Raw genomic sequence first — 20,280 nt, forward strand, 5'->3', positions numbered from 1 at the left:
TTATGTTTTGAGATTTTTTTGGTATAATAAATTGTTTTGTTAAAACATGAATCTTCTATGTGACTGCAAGAGGTCAAGTTTAAAGGAATGTTCATTGAAGTTACAGAATATATACAAGTATAAATTTTTTCTTGAATTTTTCAATTGCATAATCCTAAGTAGAAACATACATCCATGAAAATACATGTATATACAGTCAAACCTCAATATCTCAAACTCAAAATAATTATTACAGTTATGGCCTGGTCTTGTTTTTCTTAATATGACCTTGAATGAAGAAAGAGTCAAGGTCAAACATTCTGATGCAGTGCATTAAGTCTTAATGTTGTCTTTTCTTGTTCCAACTTTGAAATCCTAATGTCAAAAAATTCTCTCGTGCTGACCTGGACTATGTTTTAATATAAAAGATTAACCTCAACTCTAAATACATGTATGTCAAAGTGAAAAAAAAATTGGCTTTCAGCCTTCATATATACCCCCTCTACATGTTCCAAGTTTGAATTTAATTGTCAAAGGCTTCTCAAGTTATGGTCTAGTAATGTTTTATCTATTTTACCTTGATAAAGAAAGGGGTCAAGGTCAAAATTCTGATGCAGTGCACCTTGTATCATTGAGTTCTTACTATGTTCCAAGTTTGAAATCTTATAATATCAAAGGGTTCTCAAGTTATGGCCTGGATTCTATTTTGATGTTCAAGATTGACCTTGAGTTTATAAACGTATATAGTACAAGGTCAAAAACATTGGTGGTATGCACTCCTCAAATAGTCTCTCTACTGCATACATTGTTTCATTTACTACAACTGAAAAGTACTTTAAATATACTCTTTAATTTCTAAGTATCAAAGTATAAAACTTTCAGTATATCCCATGTTCACAAGATTCATAAAATCTCACATCAGCTAGTCACAACTCTTAAAGTTAACCATATATACGAATACAAATAAAAGTGCATAGATTTCATAAGCTAAATCTATACACTAGCTAGGACGGATAACATATCATTAATCAGTATCTCTCTTGTTAAATACACCTATATCACAGTACAAAAATTATTCACAACCACACAGTCAAAGAAATGTCATCAACTTGCATTCTTCAAAGTCATCTAAATCATATAACATTTACATCATTTATATACAGCACTAATAATAACATCCTCATAATGTCAAGTGTTTGTATGGGGTATGGAAATTACAAAACCTTGACATTGTGAGGAAGTAATTTTTAAGACATTAACATTCTTACAACCACCTGCACAAAATAATTACAACATCATCTGAGTTATCTAGCCTTTATACATGTTCATCTATGAGTGTATGTATCTTTCTGTAATTCAGAGTTCTCTTTTCTTGAAAATCATTATTTAATTTGTATTCCCATCTAGGAATACAGTCTGTTTAGCAATTCATACAAGGAAAAACCTGAGTTTCATTTAATAAGATCTAACGTTGCAAAGTTTAACTGATGTGATTAAATAAGATCTTATGTTGATGTGAAAGATAAGATAAAATGACTTTTCTTGTTTTAAGAAAGTGACATTTGCAACTTGATGGAAATTAAATGCAGAGAACCATGATTTCAGAGGATCAGATATATGTAAATATACAATTTCATCTTGGACATTATTTGGAAGCAGATTCCTTAAATCATCTTAAATCATCTTAATAAGAGCGAAAACCCCTGATATCAACTTACAATACTTAAACTACATTTAAGTAGGTTCTCAAGCAAGCATCGAACATGATTCCCTTTCAATTTGAAATTACTAAAAATAAATAAAACCTACAAAATACATCCCCTATGAAATAAAATTTTTGCATAGTAAGAAAAAACAAATTATGTGATAATAATTAAACAGTCTAATTTGAGATGCATGGCTGCTGTCAAATGGATAGAAGAAATCGCTGGGCACTTTTGCCAGGAAGACAGGTGGCTCCCCCACATAACCAGTGGCAGGTTGAGATGCATCGATAAAAGTCACTGAGTGTCGCACCTCAAATGATTGATCCACCTCTGTATTTCCTGGTGTACAACGTGACCCTTCACACTGTAAAAATATTCAACACTTTCTTATCATATTCTTCAATTACTGCAAATCTCCCCATTATACATAATTATAATTTATAAAGTGGTATCATATATATGTATTTTTTTAAAATATGAAACAAATCCTACATTTCTCATAGATAATGTTATTTTTACACACTATTCTTTGTACATGATTATTTACGTGCCTGGTATATATCTTTTTAAAAATATAAAAAATCATGTAAATGTTGTGCTTGGACACCCTTTTTTGCAGGCCATATTCTTTTATTCGTCACTCTATCTGAGGGTCCTATATAAGCGATTCTCTTAATGTACCGGTAGTCATTATTCACTGTCATCAGTTGTCACCTTTGTAGACTGATATTGCTGTACAGCTATTGTAAAACACTTGGTAGCAACAAAAATAACTGTGTACTTCTTCCACGGCCAGGGAGAGAGAGATACCGAAGAATCTTGAATCATTTGAACACAGTTCAGTTCAGTATACACTATACAAACAAATACATGTATACTACAACAAACTTTAAACAAAGGAAATGTACGATAACCAGCAACAACATGAGTCCCCTTTCCACGCTGGTACCCATTGCTTGACAATAAAGCAGTCAGGGTGTAACGAATGCAAAGGATATACCCAAATGTTGATATCAGTAACAGTAAAGCTAATATGGCATTTTTCTATTTACGAGTCATGTTCAGCTTTCATTTATACTTTGCAATCACAAACTTTCCATGGAAATTTGTGAAAACTCACTTAAAGTGCATTTAAGACCAAAAATTGCAATTCAAGAATTCAGTGTAAAAATATACTGGGGAATTAAAACAGATACTGTAATCAGCAAAATTTTGATTGGCGGAAAAAGGTATGTTTAAAGTATTTGAAATGAAAATAAAATCCTACTGTGTATGTAACATCTTGTCTAGGCTCGTATCTGTACGAGACTCCTATGATTTTGGGTTGAGGGTTTGCTAAAGCTCCCGTGTTGGCATACAGGATCTCTGTATGCATCCCCATGGACATTGTGCACACAGGACCCTCCTGGGTGTTGGAACCCTAAATCAAAAAAAAGACAGGTTTTATTTCTTTGGTTTAAATACTTTTAAAAGATTTTTTTGCAATAATTGCTCCATTGCATCAGTGGTGAATTTGAAGAGAGATGTTTTTATTATATGAAATTACAAAAACCAGAAACATTTTAAAATATTAGAGCATGTTAATGTATACAAGGTGAACTCACTTCTGCAGGAGCTGGTGGCTCCCTCAGTATCTGAACCCAGTCTCCTGGTTTTAGTGGGTCAGAATTCCCGTAGGTCGCGACCCGCCTCAGTCTGGTGGGGTCGTCCCGGGTCACAGTGTCCACCACGCCCTCCATGGCGTCAATCACGACCTCCTGCATGGCCTGACAATACTGATCTGCTGACACGTTATATAAATTGAACCTGAAAAGAAAACTCCATTCTGGGAAAATCTCTCAACAATAAAGTTGAATATAAAAAGTTTACAGATGACACCTGATTGACAGACATTTTATCATTTGACAATTTAATCAGAAAAGCTCAGATGAGCATTTTGCTCAGGTTCTAAAACCAAATAAATGTGTAGGCCAGTTTTCAATCATGCAATATAATCTGAGCCGTTCCAAGCAAAAACCCCCCTTATGTAATCTGACAGAATTTTACGTCACAATAGAAAAAGCGACGTCATTGTTTTGCAACAAAAACTGCGATCAAAATATATCGTGCACTGACTGCTTTCCAACTACATGCTATGTTTTACGTCACAGAATTTTCTTCGTTGTGCTTTCTGCATATTTTCTTTCATGACTTTTGTCTATTTCATAACATATCTGACTCTGATTGTTGTTAAACTACATGTGCATTACACATTAAAACGACCTAAGAATGTTCTAATTAAATGCATAAAATTTGTCAATAATTCTGTTCCATGTATAATATAAGTTTTCAGTTAAATTAAATAAAACATGCAACTATTGTTTAAAATTCAGATTTACGACTTTTTCTTATTCAACAACGACAAAATATAATTACATGCAATGATGATATTGAGTGTAAAAATATTTTTAAAAAGGAAGGAAGGGAAGAGTAGTTTGAACTGTGTTTTTTTAATCCGAAGTCTTGGCGAAAATTTATTGGACTTATTCACATGTCAAGAAAACTGCACAGGAATTAACACCAATGAAAACTGAATGACAGCATTGTTAAACCACACCAATGCCAGATCTAAATCCGGGGTATTTTTTTTTCATTTATAGTAGACCCAGAACCTTTTGGAAGAAAAGTGACCCTAGTTCAGAAAACAAAGCTACATTAATTGAAAAGACGTACATCCGACATTCTCCTTTTTTGTTATGTGTTGAAAATATCGATACCTTGTTAATACTGTTGTAACCCCCCCCCCCCCACCACCACCACCAAAAAAATTATAAGAATGTATGTAATAAAGCATATATAGAAATAAATACATACATGTATCTCTGTTTACAAAATTTTTGAAGTTCTGAAAAGTACTGTATTTGACATGCACACCTACATTATTTATCTAATTGCTTGTTAAGTTATTCTTAACCCCCCCCCCCCCCCCCCCCCCCCCCCCCCCCCCCCCCCCCGGGCATCATTGCATGCTAATGTTAACAGTGGAAATTTAAATTACATGAATTCAGAAAAAATGCGGAGAGGGGCCCTATGCAACCCCCCCTCCCGGATTTTTTTTTTATGTGCATGATTGTAAGCACAATATTTGTTCACCTGAGTGTAAATTGAGCGCAAAAAAAAAATACATTTCCAAAATATTTTTATCACTTTGGATTTTTCCGATCTAATTCTCGTTTACCGTACCAAGAAGTAAATGTTCGTAATTTTTTACCAGGAAGATCACATGCAAGTGAACATAACCTTTTTATACATAATTTTTTTCCACAATGCTAGATCTTGGAATATCAGAGAGCTAGGAGTATTTATCATGTTATAAACCCTTTTGTCGAATGATTTGAAAAACGTTCTGACATGTTTTTTTTAACCTATGTGAACGGGAAAACATTTTTAGTGGACCTGTACCAAGACAAATCTTTGACATTGTAGATGCAAATGTGAAAAAAATAAATAAGAAATAATAGTGAAGTTTTTTTTATCAATATATTGAGATTCCATCAGGAGACAATAAAATGACGGAAATCGTGAATGCAATTTTCAATTTGCTGTTCAAACAATTACAATGTATCCTTAAACAACGTTTGCAATGATACAGAATTTCAGTTTAAAGTGCTTAATGAAAGATACAAACAAATCATTAAATAAATGATCTTGACACCACAAAGTATACATAATCATGTTTGTCTGAAAAGCTCCTAAATTTTTGCATGTCATTTAGATAGGCCTATATCTCATTACTTTCCATGTTTTGAGCGGTCACCCACTCAATGGTTAAACAGGCTCGCCGTTGCTTAACTTGCCTGAAATAGAGAGAGACTACAGCATCACTAGACAAGAGGCCTTATAGGTCACCTGAGTATTGTGTAACAACTTTCAAAAAATTAAATTTGGTTCGTGTTTAAACAGGAGGCCATGAAATTCACAATTTACAATTTTGAAAGAGGCACCATTGCTTATCATAATTATTAACTTAGCATGCTTACTCTATTTACTTAATACCCAGAGGTAGATCAGAGTAACAAAGAGAAAATGCACTTCCACTTTATAACCAGTTGTGCACCTCACCCCAAAGGAACCACTGACCCAGGGCCATATATTTCAAAATTTTGCAAATTTTATCATAAAATGGTTGATTAATACCAAAGAGCAGATTTCAAAGCATTAATTTATTTTCAGGCTATGTAACCCCCCCCCCCCCCCCCGCCCCTTTGACCCTGGGGCATTAAAAACCACTTTGCTAGATGCACCTTTCTTCATCATAAATATATATATACTTGGATCATTGGCTTAAAACCCAGAAGCAAAGAAAAATATTTACAAAGAATAAATGTATTTTTACTATATAATCAATAGAGTCCCGACTTAACACCAGAACCCCTGACCCTGGGGCCATAAAATTCACAATTTTGGAAGAGGCACTCTTGCTCATCATAACTATGTGCTTAGTTAGTTAATCTAATACCCAGGAGCAAAGAAAAATATTTACAAAGAATAAATGCATTTTCACTATATTATCTATAGAGCCCCGCCCTAACACCAGAACCCCTGACCCTGGGGCCATAAAATTCACAATTTTGGAAGAGGCTCTCTTGCTCATCATAACTATGTGTTTACTGTAGATCACTTAATTTTCGCGACACCTTACTTTCGCGAGATAATCATTGCCTCTTTATTAATGAAACAAAATTTTCACGAATCGTGGTTATTGCTCTATATAATCTTAAGGAATTCTATTTTACGCGAGAATGAAATTTTCGCGAGCATACCGTAATAACGCGAAAATAAAGTTCTCGCGAATAAAAAGTGATTTACAGTAGTTAGTTAATCTAATACCCAGGAGCAGAGAAGAAGATTTTCAAAGAAATAATGCATTTTCACTATATTATCTATAGAGCCCCACCCTAACACCAGAACCCCTGATCCTGGGGCCATAAAATTCACACATCTGGAAGAGGCACTCTTGCTCATCATAGCTATGTGCTTAGTTAGTTTATCTAATACCCAGGAGCAGAGAAGAAGATTTTCAAAGAAATAATGCATTTTCACTATATAATCTATAGAGCCCCGCCCTAACACCAGAACCCCTGACCCTGGGGCCATAAAATTCACAATTTTGGAAGAGGCACTCTTGCTCATCATAACTATGTGCTTATTTAGTGTATCTAATACCCAGGAGCACAGAAGAAGATTTTCAAAGAAATAATGCATTTTCACTATATTATCTATAGAGCCCCACCCCAACACCAGAATCCCTGAACCTGGGGCCATAAAATTCACAAATCTGGAAGAGGCACTCTTGCTCATCATAACTAAGTGCTTAGTTAGTTTATCTAATACCCAGGAGCAGAGAAGAAGATTTTCAAAGAAATAATGCATTTTCACTATATAATCTATAGAGCCCCGCCCTAACACCAGAACCCCTGACCCTGGGGCCGTAAAATTCACAAATCTGGAAGAGGCACTCTTGCTCATCATAACTATGTGCTTAATTTGTTTATTAAATACCCAGGAGCAGAGAAGAAGATTTTCAAAGAAATAATGCATTTTCACTATATAATCTATAGAGCCCCGCCCTAACACCAGAACCCCTGACCCTGGGGCCATAAAATTCACAATTCTGGAAGAGGCACTCTTGCTCATCATAACTATGTGCTTATTTAGTGTATCTAATACCCAGGAGCACAGAAGAAGATTTTCAAAGAAATAATGCATTTTCACTATATTATCTATAGAGCCCCACCCCAACACCAGAATCCCTGACCCTGGGGCCATAAAATTCACAAATCTGGAAGAGGCACTCTTGCTCATCATAACTAAGTGCTTAGTTAGTTTATCTAATACCCAGGAGCAGAGAAGAAGATTTTCAAAGAAATAATGCATTTTCACTATATAATCTATAGAGCCCCGCCCTTACACCAGAACCCCTGACCCTGGGGCCGTAAAATTCACAAATCTGGAAGAGGCACTCTTGCTCATCATAACTATGTGCTTAATTTGTTTATTAAATACCCAGGAGCAGAGAAGAAGATTTTCAAAGAAATAATGCATTTTCACTATATAATCTATAGAGCCCCGCCCTAACACCAGAACCCCTGACCCTGGGGCCATAAAATTCACAAATCTGGAAGAGGCACTCTTGCTCATCATAACTATGTGCTTAGTTAGTTTATCTAATACCCAGGAGCAGAGAAGAAGATTTTCAAAGAAATAATGCATTTTCACTATATAATCTATAGAGCCCCGCCCTAGTACTAGAACCCCTGACCCTGGGGCCATGAATTTCACAATTTTGGTAGAGGACTCAATGCTCATTACATTCATGCCAATAGTTTGCCTGCTTGATATCTAGGAGTAAAGAAGAAGATTTTTAAAGATTTCATTAATTTTAGTGGTTTTGGCCCCACCCCTCAGGCCCCAGGGGGGCAGGGAACATGAAATTCACAATTTTTGTTCCCCTACACCCATAGATGCTGTATACCAAATTTGGTTGAAATTTGTTCAGTGGTTTCAGAGAAGAAGCTGAAAATGTTCAAATGTTAACACACGACACACGACGGACGACGACGGACGAAAACGGATGGCAATAGGTCACCTGAGTTACTCAGGTGACCTAAAAATGTTTGATTAATACCAAGGATCAGATTTCAAACAATTCATTTTCAGTATATAAGTAGAGCCCCCCCCCCCCCCTCCCCATTTTGGTATCCCTGACCCAGGGGGCCTTGAAATTCACAATTCTGGAAGAAGAGCCCAATTCATAACTATGTAAATAGTTCATCTGCTTATTACCCAGGAGTAGAGAAAAAGATTTTCATAGATGTACTGTATTTTCACCATATAATCATTAAAGTGCCCCGCCCTAACACCAGAACCCCTGACCCTGGGGCCATAAAATTCACAATTTTGGTAGAGGCACTCTTGCTGAACATAACTATGTACTTAATTAGTTTAATATTTAAAACCTAGGAGCAGAGAAGATTTTCAAATATTTCATGCATTTTCACTATATAATCAATAGAGCCCCGCCCTAACACCAGAACCCCTGGCCCTGGGGCCATGAATTTCACAATTTTGGTAGAGGCACTCTTGCTCATCATAACTATTTACATAGTTAGTTTATTTAATACCTAGGAGCAGAGAAGAAGATTTTCAAAGATTTAATGCATTTTCACTATATAATCAATAGAGCCCCGCCCTAACACCAGAACCCCTGACCCTGGAGCCATGAATTTCACAATTTTGGTAGAGGCACTCTTGCTTATCATAACTTTTTATTCAATTAGTTTATTTAATACCTAGGAGCAGGGAAAAAGATTTTCAAAGATTTAATGCATTTTCACTATATAATCAATAGAGCCCCGCCCTAACACCAGAACCCCTGACCCTGGGGCCATAAAATTCACAATTTATGTAGAGACACTCTTGCTCATCATAACTATGTACTTAATTAGTTTATTTAATACTCAGGAACAGAAAAAAAGATTTTCAAAGAAATAATGCATTTTCACTATATAATCAATAGAGCCCCGCCCTAACACCAGAACCCCGGACCCTGGGGCCATAAAATTCACAATTTTGGTAGAGCCACTCTTGCTCATCATAACTAAGAACTTAATTTGTTTATTAAATTCCCAAGAGCAGAGAAGAAGATTTTCAAAGAATTAATGCATTTTCACTATATAATCAATAGAGCCCCGCCCTAACACCAGAACCCCTGACCCTGGGGCCATGAATTTCACAATTTCGGTAGAGGACTCAATGCTGATTACAATCATACCAACAGTTTGACTGCTTGATCTCCGGGAGTAAAGAAGAAGATTTTTAAAGATTGCACTAATTTTAGTGATTTTTGTCCCACCCCCCAGGCCCCAGGGGGGCGGGGACCAGTGAAATTCACAATTTTTGTTCCCCTTCACCCATAGATGCTCTATGCCAAAATTGGTTGAAATTGGTTCAGTGGTTTCAGAGAAGAAGCTGAAAATGTTTAAATGTTAACGCACGACGCACACCGCACGACGGACGACAGACGACGGACGACGACAGACAAAAACAGATAGCAATAGGTCACCTGAGTTTACTCAGGTGACCTAAAAAAGCTAGATCACTAGCGACGCAGTATAAGTTCCCTATATACTTTCCGCTAAAGGTGTCAAACACAAAAGTCGGATATATCTTGTATAAAAAAGGTTTCTAGATAACTTCGGAAACATCTTATATAAACAAAGGTTCTAGATAACTTGCGAAACTTCAGGTGATGACCCTTTCTCAAGTGTTTAAATTTAAATACTAGTAGATTGATTGTTTGTATGTTGTTAAACGTCCATCTCGAGAATATTTAACTCATATGGAGACGCCACCACTTGCCGGTAGAGAGCTGCAAATTTTGCATTTATGGCCATTGAGCAGTGAGGGATCTTTTTCGTGCCAGCACTTACTGCGACGCGGGACCGCGGTTTATACAGACTCATCCGAAGGACTGGTCTAAGTGTAAATTCAACTAAAGACTAACACAAAAGTAACCTACTAAACTCCTCCCCCCTCTTTCAGAACACGTGGACTCCTTGTAAGTTGGTAAGGATGGTCACATGTTCAAATGTTAATGAAGTGACAGAGAATGGCCAGCATCCCCCCTTCTGCACAGTGGAGCTTCTTTGTATGTGTGTAAAATGTTGGGTAGACTGGGATAGAATATATTTTACACATATAATTTATGAGAAGCATTTTATTCGAAAGACAGTCCAATGTGCAGATTTCGAGCGTAAAACATGTTCTCTTTTCTATAGAATTTCTTTATGTGTTTTTTTTTTCTATGAAGACGGTCATCAAATATTGTACATTTGTGTCGAGGACTTTAAAAGCTGCTCTGATTTGGCCCCTGACTTACACGTTGTTTTTTTTTATATTTTTTTTTGTTTTTGACATTCTTGTACATTTTCAGAGGACCTTCATGATATATTATAAGTGTTGACCTGTGAAATTTGCCTCATAACAACCTGGTTTTTTTTTAAACTGTGAAATGTATGTTTTTTTAAACATACATGCATGTTTTTTTCGGACCGCATAACTGACTTATATATTGAGAAAGTAGAAGTCATTACTTTCATTTTCATAGATCTATGCGTAAAGCACAAGAGGGTCGACTCTCATAATTTTGTTGATAGATATAGATGGGGCTGTATGTTTGGCAATCTTCTATATATTAATTACTTGTACATGATTGTATGGTAGAAAATAATAAAATATACAATTTTTTTAAAAGCTGAATCAAATGCCTTACCCATTTTCTCAGTTTTTTGGCTCATGTTTTTCTTAGTTATTTCTTAATTTGAAATCTGAAAGTACACTTTAACTATTCATAAATTACAGATTTAACATGTATATATCTAGTCTAAATTGACTTTATATTAGTACCTACATGTATATATTTTTATTTCATTGCAGTTCTCCCCCTTTGCTTCTAATATTTTTTTAAACAAACGAGGACATAATTAAGCAAAGAATATGCATAAATGTAGTTCAGTATTTAGAAAAAAGGATAAATGGTACTCATCAATTACAATGATATACCATACTTTACAAAATCCTTATGTCGTGTTCATCAATAAAAGCGCAGGCCCCTGCCCCTTAATGCTGTCTCTTGGTCAGTGTTTTGAAGGCAAAGGTTGGACAAGTAAAATCAATTATCAAATTAAATAAATTGATAGGAGCTAAAATAATTTTTATTGTTGCTGGTTTTGAAAGATTTGGGCTGAACTTAAGTAGTAAAATTGAAAGTGAATGTTACTTTATAAAAGACCTATCAATTATTTGTAATGTTTTATAAAGACCTATCAATTATTTGTAATGTTTTCTCTAAGTCAGCGAATCATATGACTTTTTAAACTCCATTGACATATTTTTAATTAAAATCAGAAAAAAATGAACTGAACTTTCTCATAAAAAAGAAAACAACAAATTAAGCATATATATATTAATCAGAACGGCAAACAATACCAAATTATTGCGTATAAGTAATTCTTGTTTTTATTACGTCGCTAAAACGTCGACGTCGCTACAATAGAAAATTTATAAAATATGACGTCAGTCGTATAAACGATGCATACTTTGAATACCTGTAAATCGGTAACGGAACAAGATACACCTGTAATATTTACAGGTTATATTTACCTAAGGGTCTACATCATTTTTCAAGAAAAAAGTCATTTTCGAAAATTTTTGACATAAGGGGGGTTTTTGCTTTGAACGGCTCATCTTATCTCTATATTTAGCTGCATAGATTTTACAGTTAATGATATTTTACATGGTGTAGTACATAGTAATTGGCATATATACACAATATATTTCTCTTGTCAACATTGCATCAAAATCACTAGTGGTCAACACGTTAACATATACTATAGCATTCATGAGCTGATACATATACATGTAATCAGATCCAAAGGATTTATTATTATTTAAACAGTACGAAACTTTAAAGATCTTTGGTTTCTTTTACAATCATAAATTACATTTCAATAAGAAATGCTCAATGCTGGGTGAGATAACCTTTCTCTAACCAGAGTTTTTCGTAGTTTTACCTGATCAGGCATCCTGACGCCATGTTGATACCAAAGTTAATCTGCTGCCTGGTGGCCGCGTCCGTCAGACAGGTGCCTGTGGCCGAGCCCTTGATGATTGTCATGTTATACATCTCCTCCACTATAGCGTACCTGGAGATTAAACAGGCACATTCAAATTCTTATATACATGTACAGATATAACAGGTACATTTGCATTTAAACATTGATCTTCTTTACATTAAAATGACTTACAGTACATTTTCATAATACACATTTAGGAATTCAAAATTTATTGCAACAATTTGGAATGCAGTGATTGGCTGAACCATTAATTGGCACTACACATATTGACAACATGCAATTTTTTCTGATCATGTATGATTTTTTTCGTTTCCCTTCAATGTGGCCTAAGTTACCATTTCTCACATAATACATATACCACTATCCCCTGTGATGTATTATTTCTTACTTATGACCACTATCCCCTGTGATGTATAATTTCTTACCTATGACCACTATCCCATGTGATGTATTATTTCTTACCTATTACCACTATCCCCTGTGATGTATTATTTTCTTACCTATTACCACTATTCCTTGTAATGTATTATTTCTTACCTATTACCACTATTCCATGTGATGTATTATTTCATACCTATGACCACTATCCCCTCTGATGTATAATTTCTTACCTATTACCACTATCCCCTGAGAAGTACAGCAAAACTTGTTTAGTACGAACACGGATATTGTGAATTTACGGATAGGGCGAAGTTATCCTGGATCCCCAACTAAATAATTTTAATAAATTCCTTATACGGATATAACGAATAACAGATATAGCGAATTAATTTCACAGGTCCCAGTGACTTCGTTATAACCGAGTTTTACTGTATTACTTCTTACCTATTACCACTATCCTCTATGATATATTAATTCTTGCCCTATTACCACTAACCCCTGTAATGTATTATTTCTTACCTATTACCACTATCCCCTGTGGCATTTAGAACTAGGACACCAGCTCTTACTGGTTTTCCTATAATGTATCCTGGGTTTCCACTTCTTTCTACGATTGTCTTATTTATTTCATTAACCTATTGAATAAAACATAATTTGTAAGGCAAAGCATACGTTTTTACACAGGTAGCGAAAACTTTTATCATCTAAAAAATCCCTTAAAATGTCAACACTTTTAACTTCTCAAAAAGCATTTCTTTAATTTCATAAAATTTCATATCATGTCAATATGAAGTCAATTTTTCAAATGTAAATGGAATAAAATAAGACATTATTTGACTTAATTAAACGAAGTTGTTGAGCATACATATGGATGTTATATAACACTGAACTCTTACTGAGGTAAAAGAGGAGCCGTAAGTCTGAGTAAGTGGTAGATCGGATTCCTGGATATTTCCAATAGTCAAGCGAACTCCAGCTCTGGAAATTCCATTAGATCCATCATGGGTGAGATGATATTCAACCTAGCGTGGAAAATATTTCACATTTACTGACATACTAACAACCTCAACACCACCATGCATACTTGACAAAAAATTTTATTATAAAAATATTCTTTCCAAGTGTTTGACCATTTTCTTTGGTATTTTTTATCTACACTCACCCCCAGAACGACATTATTACAGTGTGAGGTGTTGAAGGTGGCATTAGGTGGTGATGTGGGGGTGAAGGGACAGTCCACCACCAGACCAGTCTGGTCCTGACACTCCACTCTCTCCAGCTCAAACTCCATAGTGTAGCTATTGTTATACAGGGACCGCTCAACTAAAAACAGCAACATGTCATAAAGAAAGGCACAAAGATTCATATGCTACAGAGTGAGTACTAGTACATTAAACATGCAAGAAGCATTTATATTTTGAATAAGATTAATGTTAAAGACATATATAATGTATGCATAAATTTCATGCAATTACATCTTATGAATAAAATTTAATAAAAGTACATGCAAATGAATATTGATTTGAATGATTTAACATATGTTCAAGGGCAATCCAAAGAGTATGCTTAAAGCTATATATAAAGCTGGCAAGTCAATGAGGAATAATTTAACAAGAATGGCAATTCCTGAAAGTTATGGTATCTAACATGCATTTAAATGTAGGATTTTCATAAAGATGAGGAATAGTCATAAAATATACTAGTGCCAGGTATACAGACTGCCATCAGAAAACATGATCATAGATGATCAGTATGTGTATATAAAGAGTTTATAAAGGAAAAGGAGAAATTGAAGGTTAATCATTATGGCTGGAAACACCTGCAGGAGGAACTTTCTGCTTCAAGCTGCAACATTGATCAAAGCAAAAAGACAGAAATGGCTAGGGCACTGAGGGAGAAACAAGATACATTCCTAGAGGCGCCCACGGGAGAAAAAAAATACACTCAAAGAGGCACCCGGGGAGAAACAAGATACACTCAAAGAGGTACCCAGGGAGAAACAAGATACATGTTCACTCAAAGAGGTGCAAAACTTTGATCAATAGAAATATCTGTGCATTTAATATGAAAGTTTGTCCAGAATATAAGCTTATTCCTGCTTAGATCTGCTTATTATATATGTGTTAGCGCATTTCAACTGCAGTGTGCACCAAGATATGGAGATCTTGAGGCCTGAAATTCTATTCTTTTTCTAAAATTCTGAAGCACATTAAAAATAAGTGTTAACCTTCCTCATCAGTCACCATGGTAACATTGTCCAATAAAGCAGTGACAGTATCAACTGCTGAACCTGTATTAACAATGGTCAGGTTGATTCACATTTAAATTGATAAATATCAAAGATGCAAACTTTATGACTTCAACCTTAGATGTGGTATATGAGGCTGCATTTTTCCCATTATTTTTTAAATAATTACTCCATTTATTCCTGCACAAGGGCTGGCGGGTGTGGGCACTCTTATCAAAGGGAGATTTAAATTAAACCTTATTATCATACAAATCTCATTTTAAGAATGTTTTTATTTCCTAAGACTGCATGGCTTCCTGTGGACTATACCTGTTGTCTGTAACACGGTGGTGGTAGCCTGGGTGGTGGTAGTGGTGGTGGTCGGTGGCAGCGTGGTGGTGTCTACTGTGGTATTAGTGTCTACAAATCAGGTCATTGACAGAGAGAGATAACAAAGAGCAGCCATAAACAAAAAATATATATACCTTTGTATACATGAAATCAAAATAAATAAATGCACACATTACAAAAGTTAGATGATATATAAAAGTGAAATAATAAAAAAAAACAATCATGCAGTTATACTGAAATCTAATATGCTTATCAAAGTACCAGTGTTTAGATTTAATCATTTTTATACATGGAAGGAGAAACATGCCTGTTAATATGCTATTCAATTTATCTGTAATTTCTCGAAATTCATTATTGATGAGCAAGCTGAGATAAAAAGTTGGCTTAATATTTTCCAAATAAGATTATTCCTGTACTGAAGTTACATAAGGCTGAGGAAAATTATTATACATGTATTTGTGATGAATGTTTATGCAGCATCAAATTAAGTATATACTGTTTGTAACAAACCAAGATCAAACAAAAATAAAAATTCATCTACAAGATTTTGAACACATTTTTTGAATTCCAGCTAGAACTAGGAGCTAAGACCGACTGTTACCATTGGATGTTGTCACGGGAACCGTTGTGGGGGCGGGGGTTGTGGGTGCTGCCGTTGTCGTCGGGGCTGGGGTCGTTATCTCCGTACCATTTATAATCCAGGTAAAAAGGTACGGGGTCTGTAAAATCAAACATTTTACTTGCATTAAATTTAATTGCTCATGGTATGGAGAAAAGCAAAAAAAGTAAAACTGAAGCAAGTGAATGATAATTTCAAATTGTTTTCCTTTTTGTATCTCTTAAAAATAAAAAAAAAATTGTTTACATTTTACATTATTACATTGTGGAATACAAACTTTGATATAGGTTTCCATATTTTTTCTGAAAGAAGTATACACATATGATGATAATTACAAACAAATACAACAGGTATGGTTTCTACCTTGACGATTCTGACATTGGACAGGTAAGTGGAGGCACTCAGGTAGGATGTGGTCAGACAGGTGGTGGCACTCAGTGTTCGGATCTGTCGTGTACACTTAAAACTCTGGTCAACCAAGTATGCTGTAATGTAAAATTTAAGCAATGTAACTCCTGTTTTCCTAATAAGCATACTCAAAATTATATTTCCCTTTTATAAGACAGTGACAATATATTAACCATCATGATATGGATAAATTTTAAAAAGTTTCTCCAAATTGTTGATTAAATCCATGTTTACAATTTTTATAATATACACCTCAACTCTGAACTCACACCTTATGACACTGGGTTTTAAAGAGGAAAATTTTTGAAAACAAAAAAGTCAACCTCTTGCATTTGCCCTGATTATCATCTACATTTGAGCCTTGTTAATCCAAATGAAAATAATCTGGACAGTTGAAGTTTCTGATGAAATTTCTTGGGAACAATTCAAATTTATATGCCATGATATGTTTCAGTAACCTGGACACTTCATTAATCTCAAAAAAGTGTCCAAATACAAGTGTCACAGTTGAAGTTTCTGTCTTAAAAATATTAAAAACTTCAGAGAAAAATTTGTAAAGGTTGAGGAGAGCACAGAGTAAAATTTCAGTGACAGAAAGGGGGAAAAAAGATAAAATTTGATGGTACAAATGATAAAAAAGATTTTCAAAAGTAGAAAATTTTCTTTTACACTATTTCTCCTCTTGTTGGAATGTAAAATAATTTTAAAACAGAAGTAATACAGTGCACTGATATATGCCTACAGGAATATAAAGTTTGTAAAAAATGTACTCACACACTGGATTATTGCTGGAGCAGTAAGGATCTCCCTGGGGGATGTTCAAATAACCTGTAGCCAAGTTCTCATACACAACAAAGATAGGGTCTCCTGCCTACAGAGAAACATTCAGTAGGAAAATGACATAACGACATAAAGCAGCATTAAGAACTTAATTTAAACCATTTTAAATCCTTCAATATTAAAATATAGGGTTTCACTTGTGAGTACACAGTAAATTATACCAGGTATGTAGCGATTTATAAATATTCTTCACAGAAAATGATTTTGCACAACATACCACTCAGTATAAAACCATATTTTATTATTGATAATAATATTTAGTTCATATGAGTGCAGTAAACTTTTTTACAATATTTCTTCATTTGTTTATCGACGAGGGTTGTCCCGTAATTTCGTGGACAAGTTGTCTAGTGTGAAAAATAAACATCACTGCGTTCTGAAATTTTCACTGTTATTTAGTAATATTTTAAATATACACAGAAAAATTTCAGATAAATATATGCATAAATAAACAAATTATGAATTTTATGCCAGTATTGTATCAGCTTAAAGCGCATGGATTATAACATCAAAGTGTTAAAACAGCGTACGTTTTATCTTTGCTGAAAAAAAAGTTTTCACTGAAATTTAAAAATTTTCATTTTACACATTCTTTAGTCTCCATAAACAGCCGAAGAACCAATGCACCCTCATGCGATTTTAAAATTAGTAAGTTATGGACAAATTCTCACCATCATTCAACTAATAGAAAATCATATCGGCGGTCTACTGTGACAGCGTCCTTTGCTAAATTACATTAAAGTTTGTCCGTAAAAAATGTACTCACACACTCGGAAAAAAACTTGCTCATTAAAAAAATGAGAAGAAAACTCCTATTTCATTTGTATACTTAAGATATGGTGATATTTTTATAATCTTTTTTCTTCTATAGTCATATCAAGTCTCTAAAGGTGTCATTACAACATAGAAATAAAACTGAGCTGTTCTCCGGTGCGCCGTAACGTCACAAAACGTCGCCATTTTTCGTGTGTTGTATTTACCAATTTCCCATTTCGAATGCTCGAGAAACTGCCAAAAATTAAGCAAATGCCTTAAAATTTTTACAAAAACTACAAAATTGATTGTGGAATTGAATTAGGATAATTTTAATCCAAATCTTATGTATTTAAAACTTTTATTTTGAATTCAAACTTGTGTATTCTTTAATAAACCCTCGTTTTTTTTACCGTGCGCCGTAGGACAATACCTCGGGCACATTCAAGCATAATAAAATCTTTATTTTTGCCTATATTTAATCAAAAAATTATCAATCGACATGCACTTAAATATGATAAATAAACATTTACTGAAATTTTCAGCTTAGTGCGCCCAACTTTTTTAAAAACGCTTTTCCACGATTTTGACAATCGTATTTATTTTTTTAATTAGAAATAAATTGAAGAACCATTAGACCTTGTAAAACTGTGAATATGTAGTTTCAGCTGACACTGTTGGGGAATAAGTGAAGCTTGCATATCGGTCTCTGTACGAGTTGAACGTTCCCAGGGAGTTTATCATATCAGGTATGTTGTAGTAATTTCTCTCTTGGTCTAAAATGAAAACAATGATTAAATTACTACATATACAACAATTTATTAGGTGACGTGAACTGTTGAGTTTCATTTTAAAATATTCTACTATAAATTAAACAAAAATGATTACTTCTGAAATCTGACATGGATATTGAAAATTTTCAAAAGAGTATATACAGCTACAATTATTTAAATATCAATCTTATGTATTTCCTGGATTAACAAGAATCCATACATAATCTTATATGTGGAAAACATTTGTTTACATTTCTACTCATTAAAAAAATGAGAATAAGCACACTTACTGTTGTCTTTGTAAATACAGAAGAGGCCAGATTGAGTTTTCTCCGATGTGTAGACGGAATCATCTGTCAGGATTACCTCCTCCTGAACACAATATCTGGCGTCCACACTGCTCATACAATACAAATTATATACATGTACAAACAAAGGGTTTAAAATTTAGCATTGGAGTATTAGAATATCTTGTTTATTCATATCATATAAACCTTAACAGCAAGGTTTTATATGCTGTTTTAGAAAAATTATATTTTTATTTTCAATATAAATTACCTTCAGTTGGATAGCTATGCTAGAAGGCAAGAATTTGAAGAAGGTAAGCTACGTTGTTCATTTAGTTTTTATATGAACACAATCACATGACATACCTGATCGGTGATTCCTTACACTGGCCATCAAAGGAAGCTATGTCTGTCTGATCACAGTCCGTGTCACAGCAACAGTTTATATCACAGGCATTTCCTGTCACATCACACCAACATCGCCCTAAATCTAATAAAGCATATACATGAGCATTTTAATTTAAATAACTTTAATATATATATTTTATATGTATATATATACATATACACATCATATAAGTTGCATTTCTAGCAAGATGCAAATTTAGAAATTTAACACTAAAAATGGGCATATAATTTTAGGGAGAAGTAAATTTAGCAAAATTTAGCTTTAAATTTAGCTTCCAAAGGAAAAAGTTAAAGTGGACAGCTAATACTTGGAAAGGGTTAAGGGGGGGTGGGGGGGGGGGTGGGGGGGACATATAGCCTTCAGCCTTGAGTTATGAGTATGGAATTCTTGAGGTCAGTCACTCGCAGATATTGACTTACTGATATTTGCAGCTACGGCGGACGGATCAAAGGTCTGTATTGGCGGTGTTGTAGTCGGGGGTATTGTGGTGGTCGTTGTTTGGACTTGTGTAGTTGTAGCTTCTGTCGTAGTTGTTTCTACAGTCGTTGCGTCAGTTGTGGACACGGTTAAGTTATTTGCCGTTGTTGTTTCAACCGTTGTTGATGCATTTACAGATGTCAAAAGCATGAACAAAAATAATGAGTTCAAAATTCGTGTTCCTACAAGAAACATGTTCCCTTTTGCCGCCATGATGTAAACAATACAGGTGCATCATGGGTATCATATAAAAAATCTTTAAAAAAATTTTTTCAATCAATAAAAGCTCAAATACTCATAAAAACATAGCTTTGTTCTGTGCTTGATAAAAAAAAATATTTCTTTTCATTTTATACCCAACTACTACCAATACAGTCGGATAAAAATGGATAAT

At 34.4% G+C, this 20,280-nt stretch overlaps 1 protein-coding gene across 3 annotated transcripts; it reads right to left on the minus strand.

The window, feature by feature from the left end:
* Window positions 1-824: 824 nt before the first annotated feature.
* Window positions 825-20,120, minus strand: LOC134278022 (tectonic-3-like). Of its 3 annotated transcripts, XM_062760331.1 has the most exons (16): window positions 19,829-20,120; window positions 19,367-19,490; window positions 19,004-19,110; window positions 18,580-18,716; window positions 17,122-17,218; window positions 16,303-16,424; window positions 15,922-16,039; window positions 15,300-15,389; window positions 14,970-15,032; window positions 13,905-14,065; window positions 13,639-13,764; window positions 13,262-13,377; window positions 12,299-12,430; window positions 3,290-3,491; window positions 2,953-3,105; window positions 825-2,049 (listed from the first exon to the last, which is right to left on the minus strand). In XM_062760331.1, the coding sequence occupies exons 1-16, from the start codon at window positions 20,097-20,099 to the stop codon at window positions 1,801-1,803; spliced, it is 2,268 nt and encodes a 755-aa protein (XP_062616315.1). In that variant the 5' UTR covers window positions 20,100-20,120; the 3' UTR covers window positions 825-1,800. The 3 variants fall into 3 exon arrangements, with proteins under 3 accessions (XP_062616315.1, XP_062616316.1, XP_062616317.1); XM_062760332.1 differs by lacking the exon at window positions 14,970-15,032 and having other exon boundaries at window positions 826-2,049; XM_062760333.1 differs by lacking the exons at window positions 14,970-15,032; window positions 15,300-15,389 and having other exon boundaries at window positions 826-2,049.
* Between the last annotated feature and the right edge of the window lie 160 nt (window positions 20,121-20,280).

Source organism: Saccostrea cucullata, unplaced genomic scaffold (genome assembly GCF_032062105.1).
Source record: "Saccostrea cucullata isolate Sc308-1 unplaced genomic scaffold, CSIRO_AGI_Scuc_v1 ctg458, whole genome shotgun sequence".
Taxonomy (NCBI): domain Eukaryota; kingdom Metazoa; phylum Mollusca; class Bivalvia; order Ostreida; family Ostreidae; genus Saccostrea; species Saccostrea cuccullata.

Bases quoted from the DNA above. Each gene is read 5' to 3' on its own strand.
- LOC134278022 (XM_062760331.1), bottom strand. From the start codon at position 20,099: ATGGCGGCAAAAGGGAACATGTTTCTTGTAGGAACACGAATTTTGAAC. The intron at 14,066-14,969 runs GTTAACACTTAT...TGCTGTTTTTAG, and splicing joins CATGGTGACTGATGAGGAAG to TTGAGCGGTCCCTGTATAAC. The intron at 13,765-13,904 runs GTGAGTGTAGAT...TTTCCACGCTAG, and splicing joins GTAATAATGTCGTTCTGGGG to GTTGAATATCATCTCACCCA.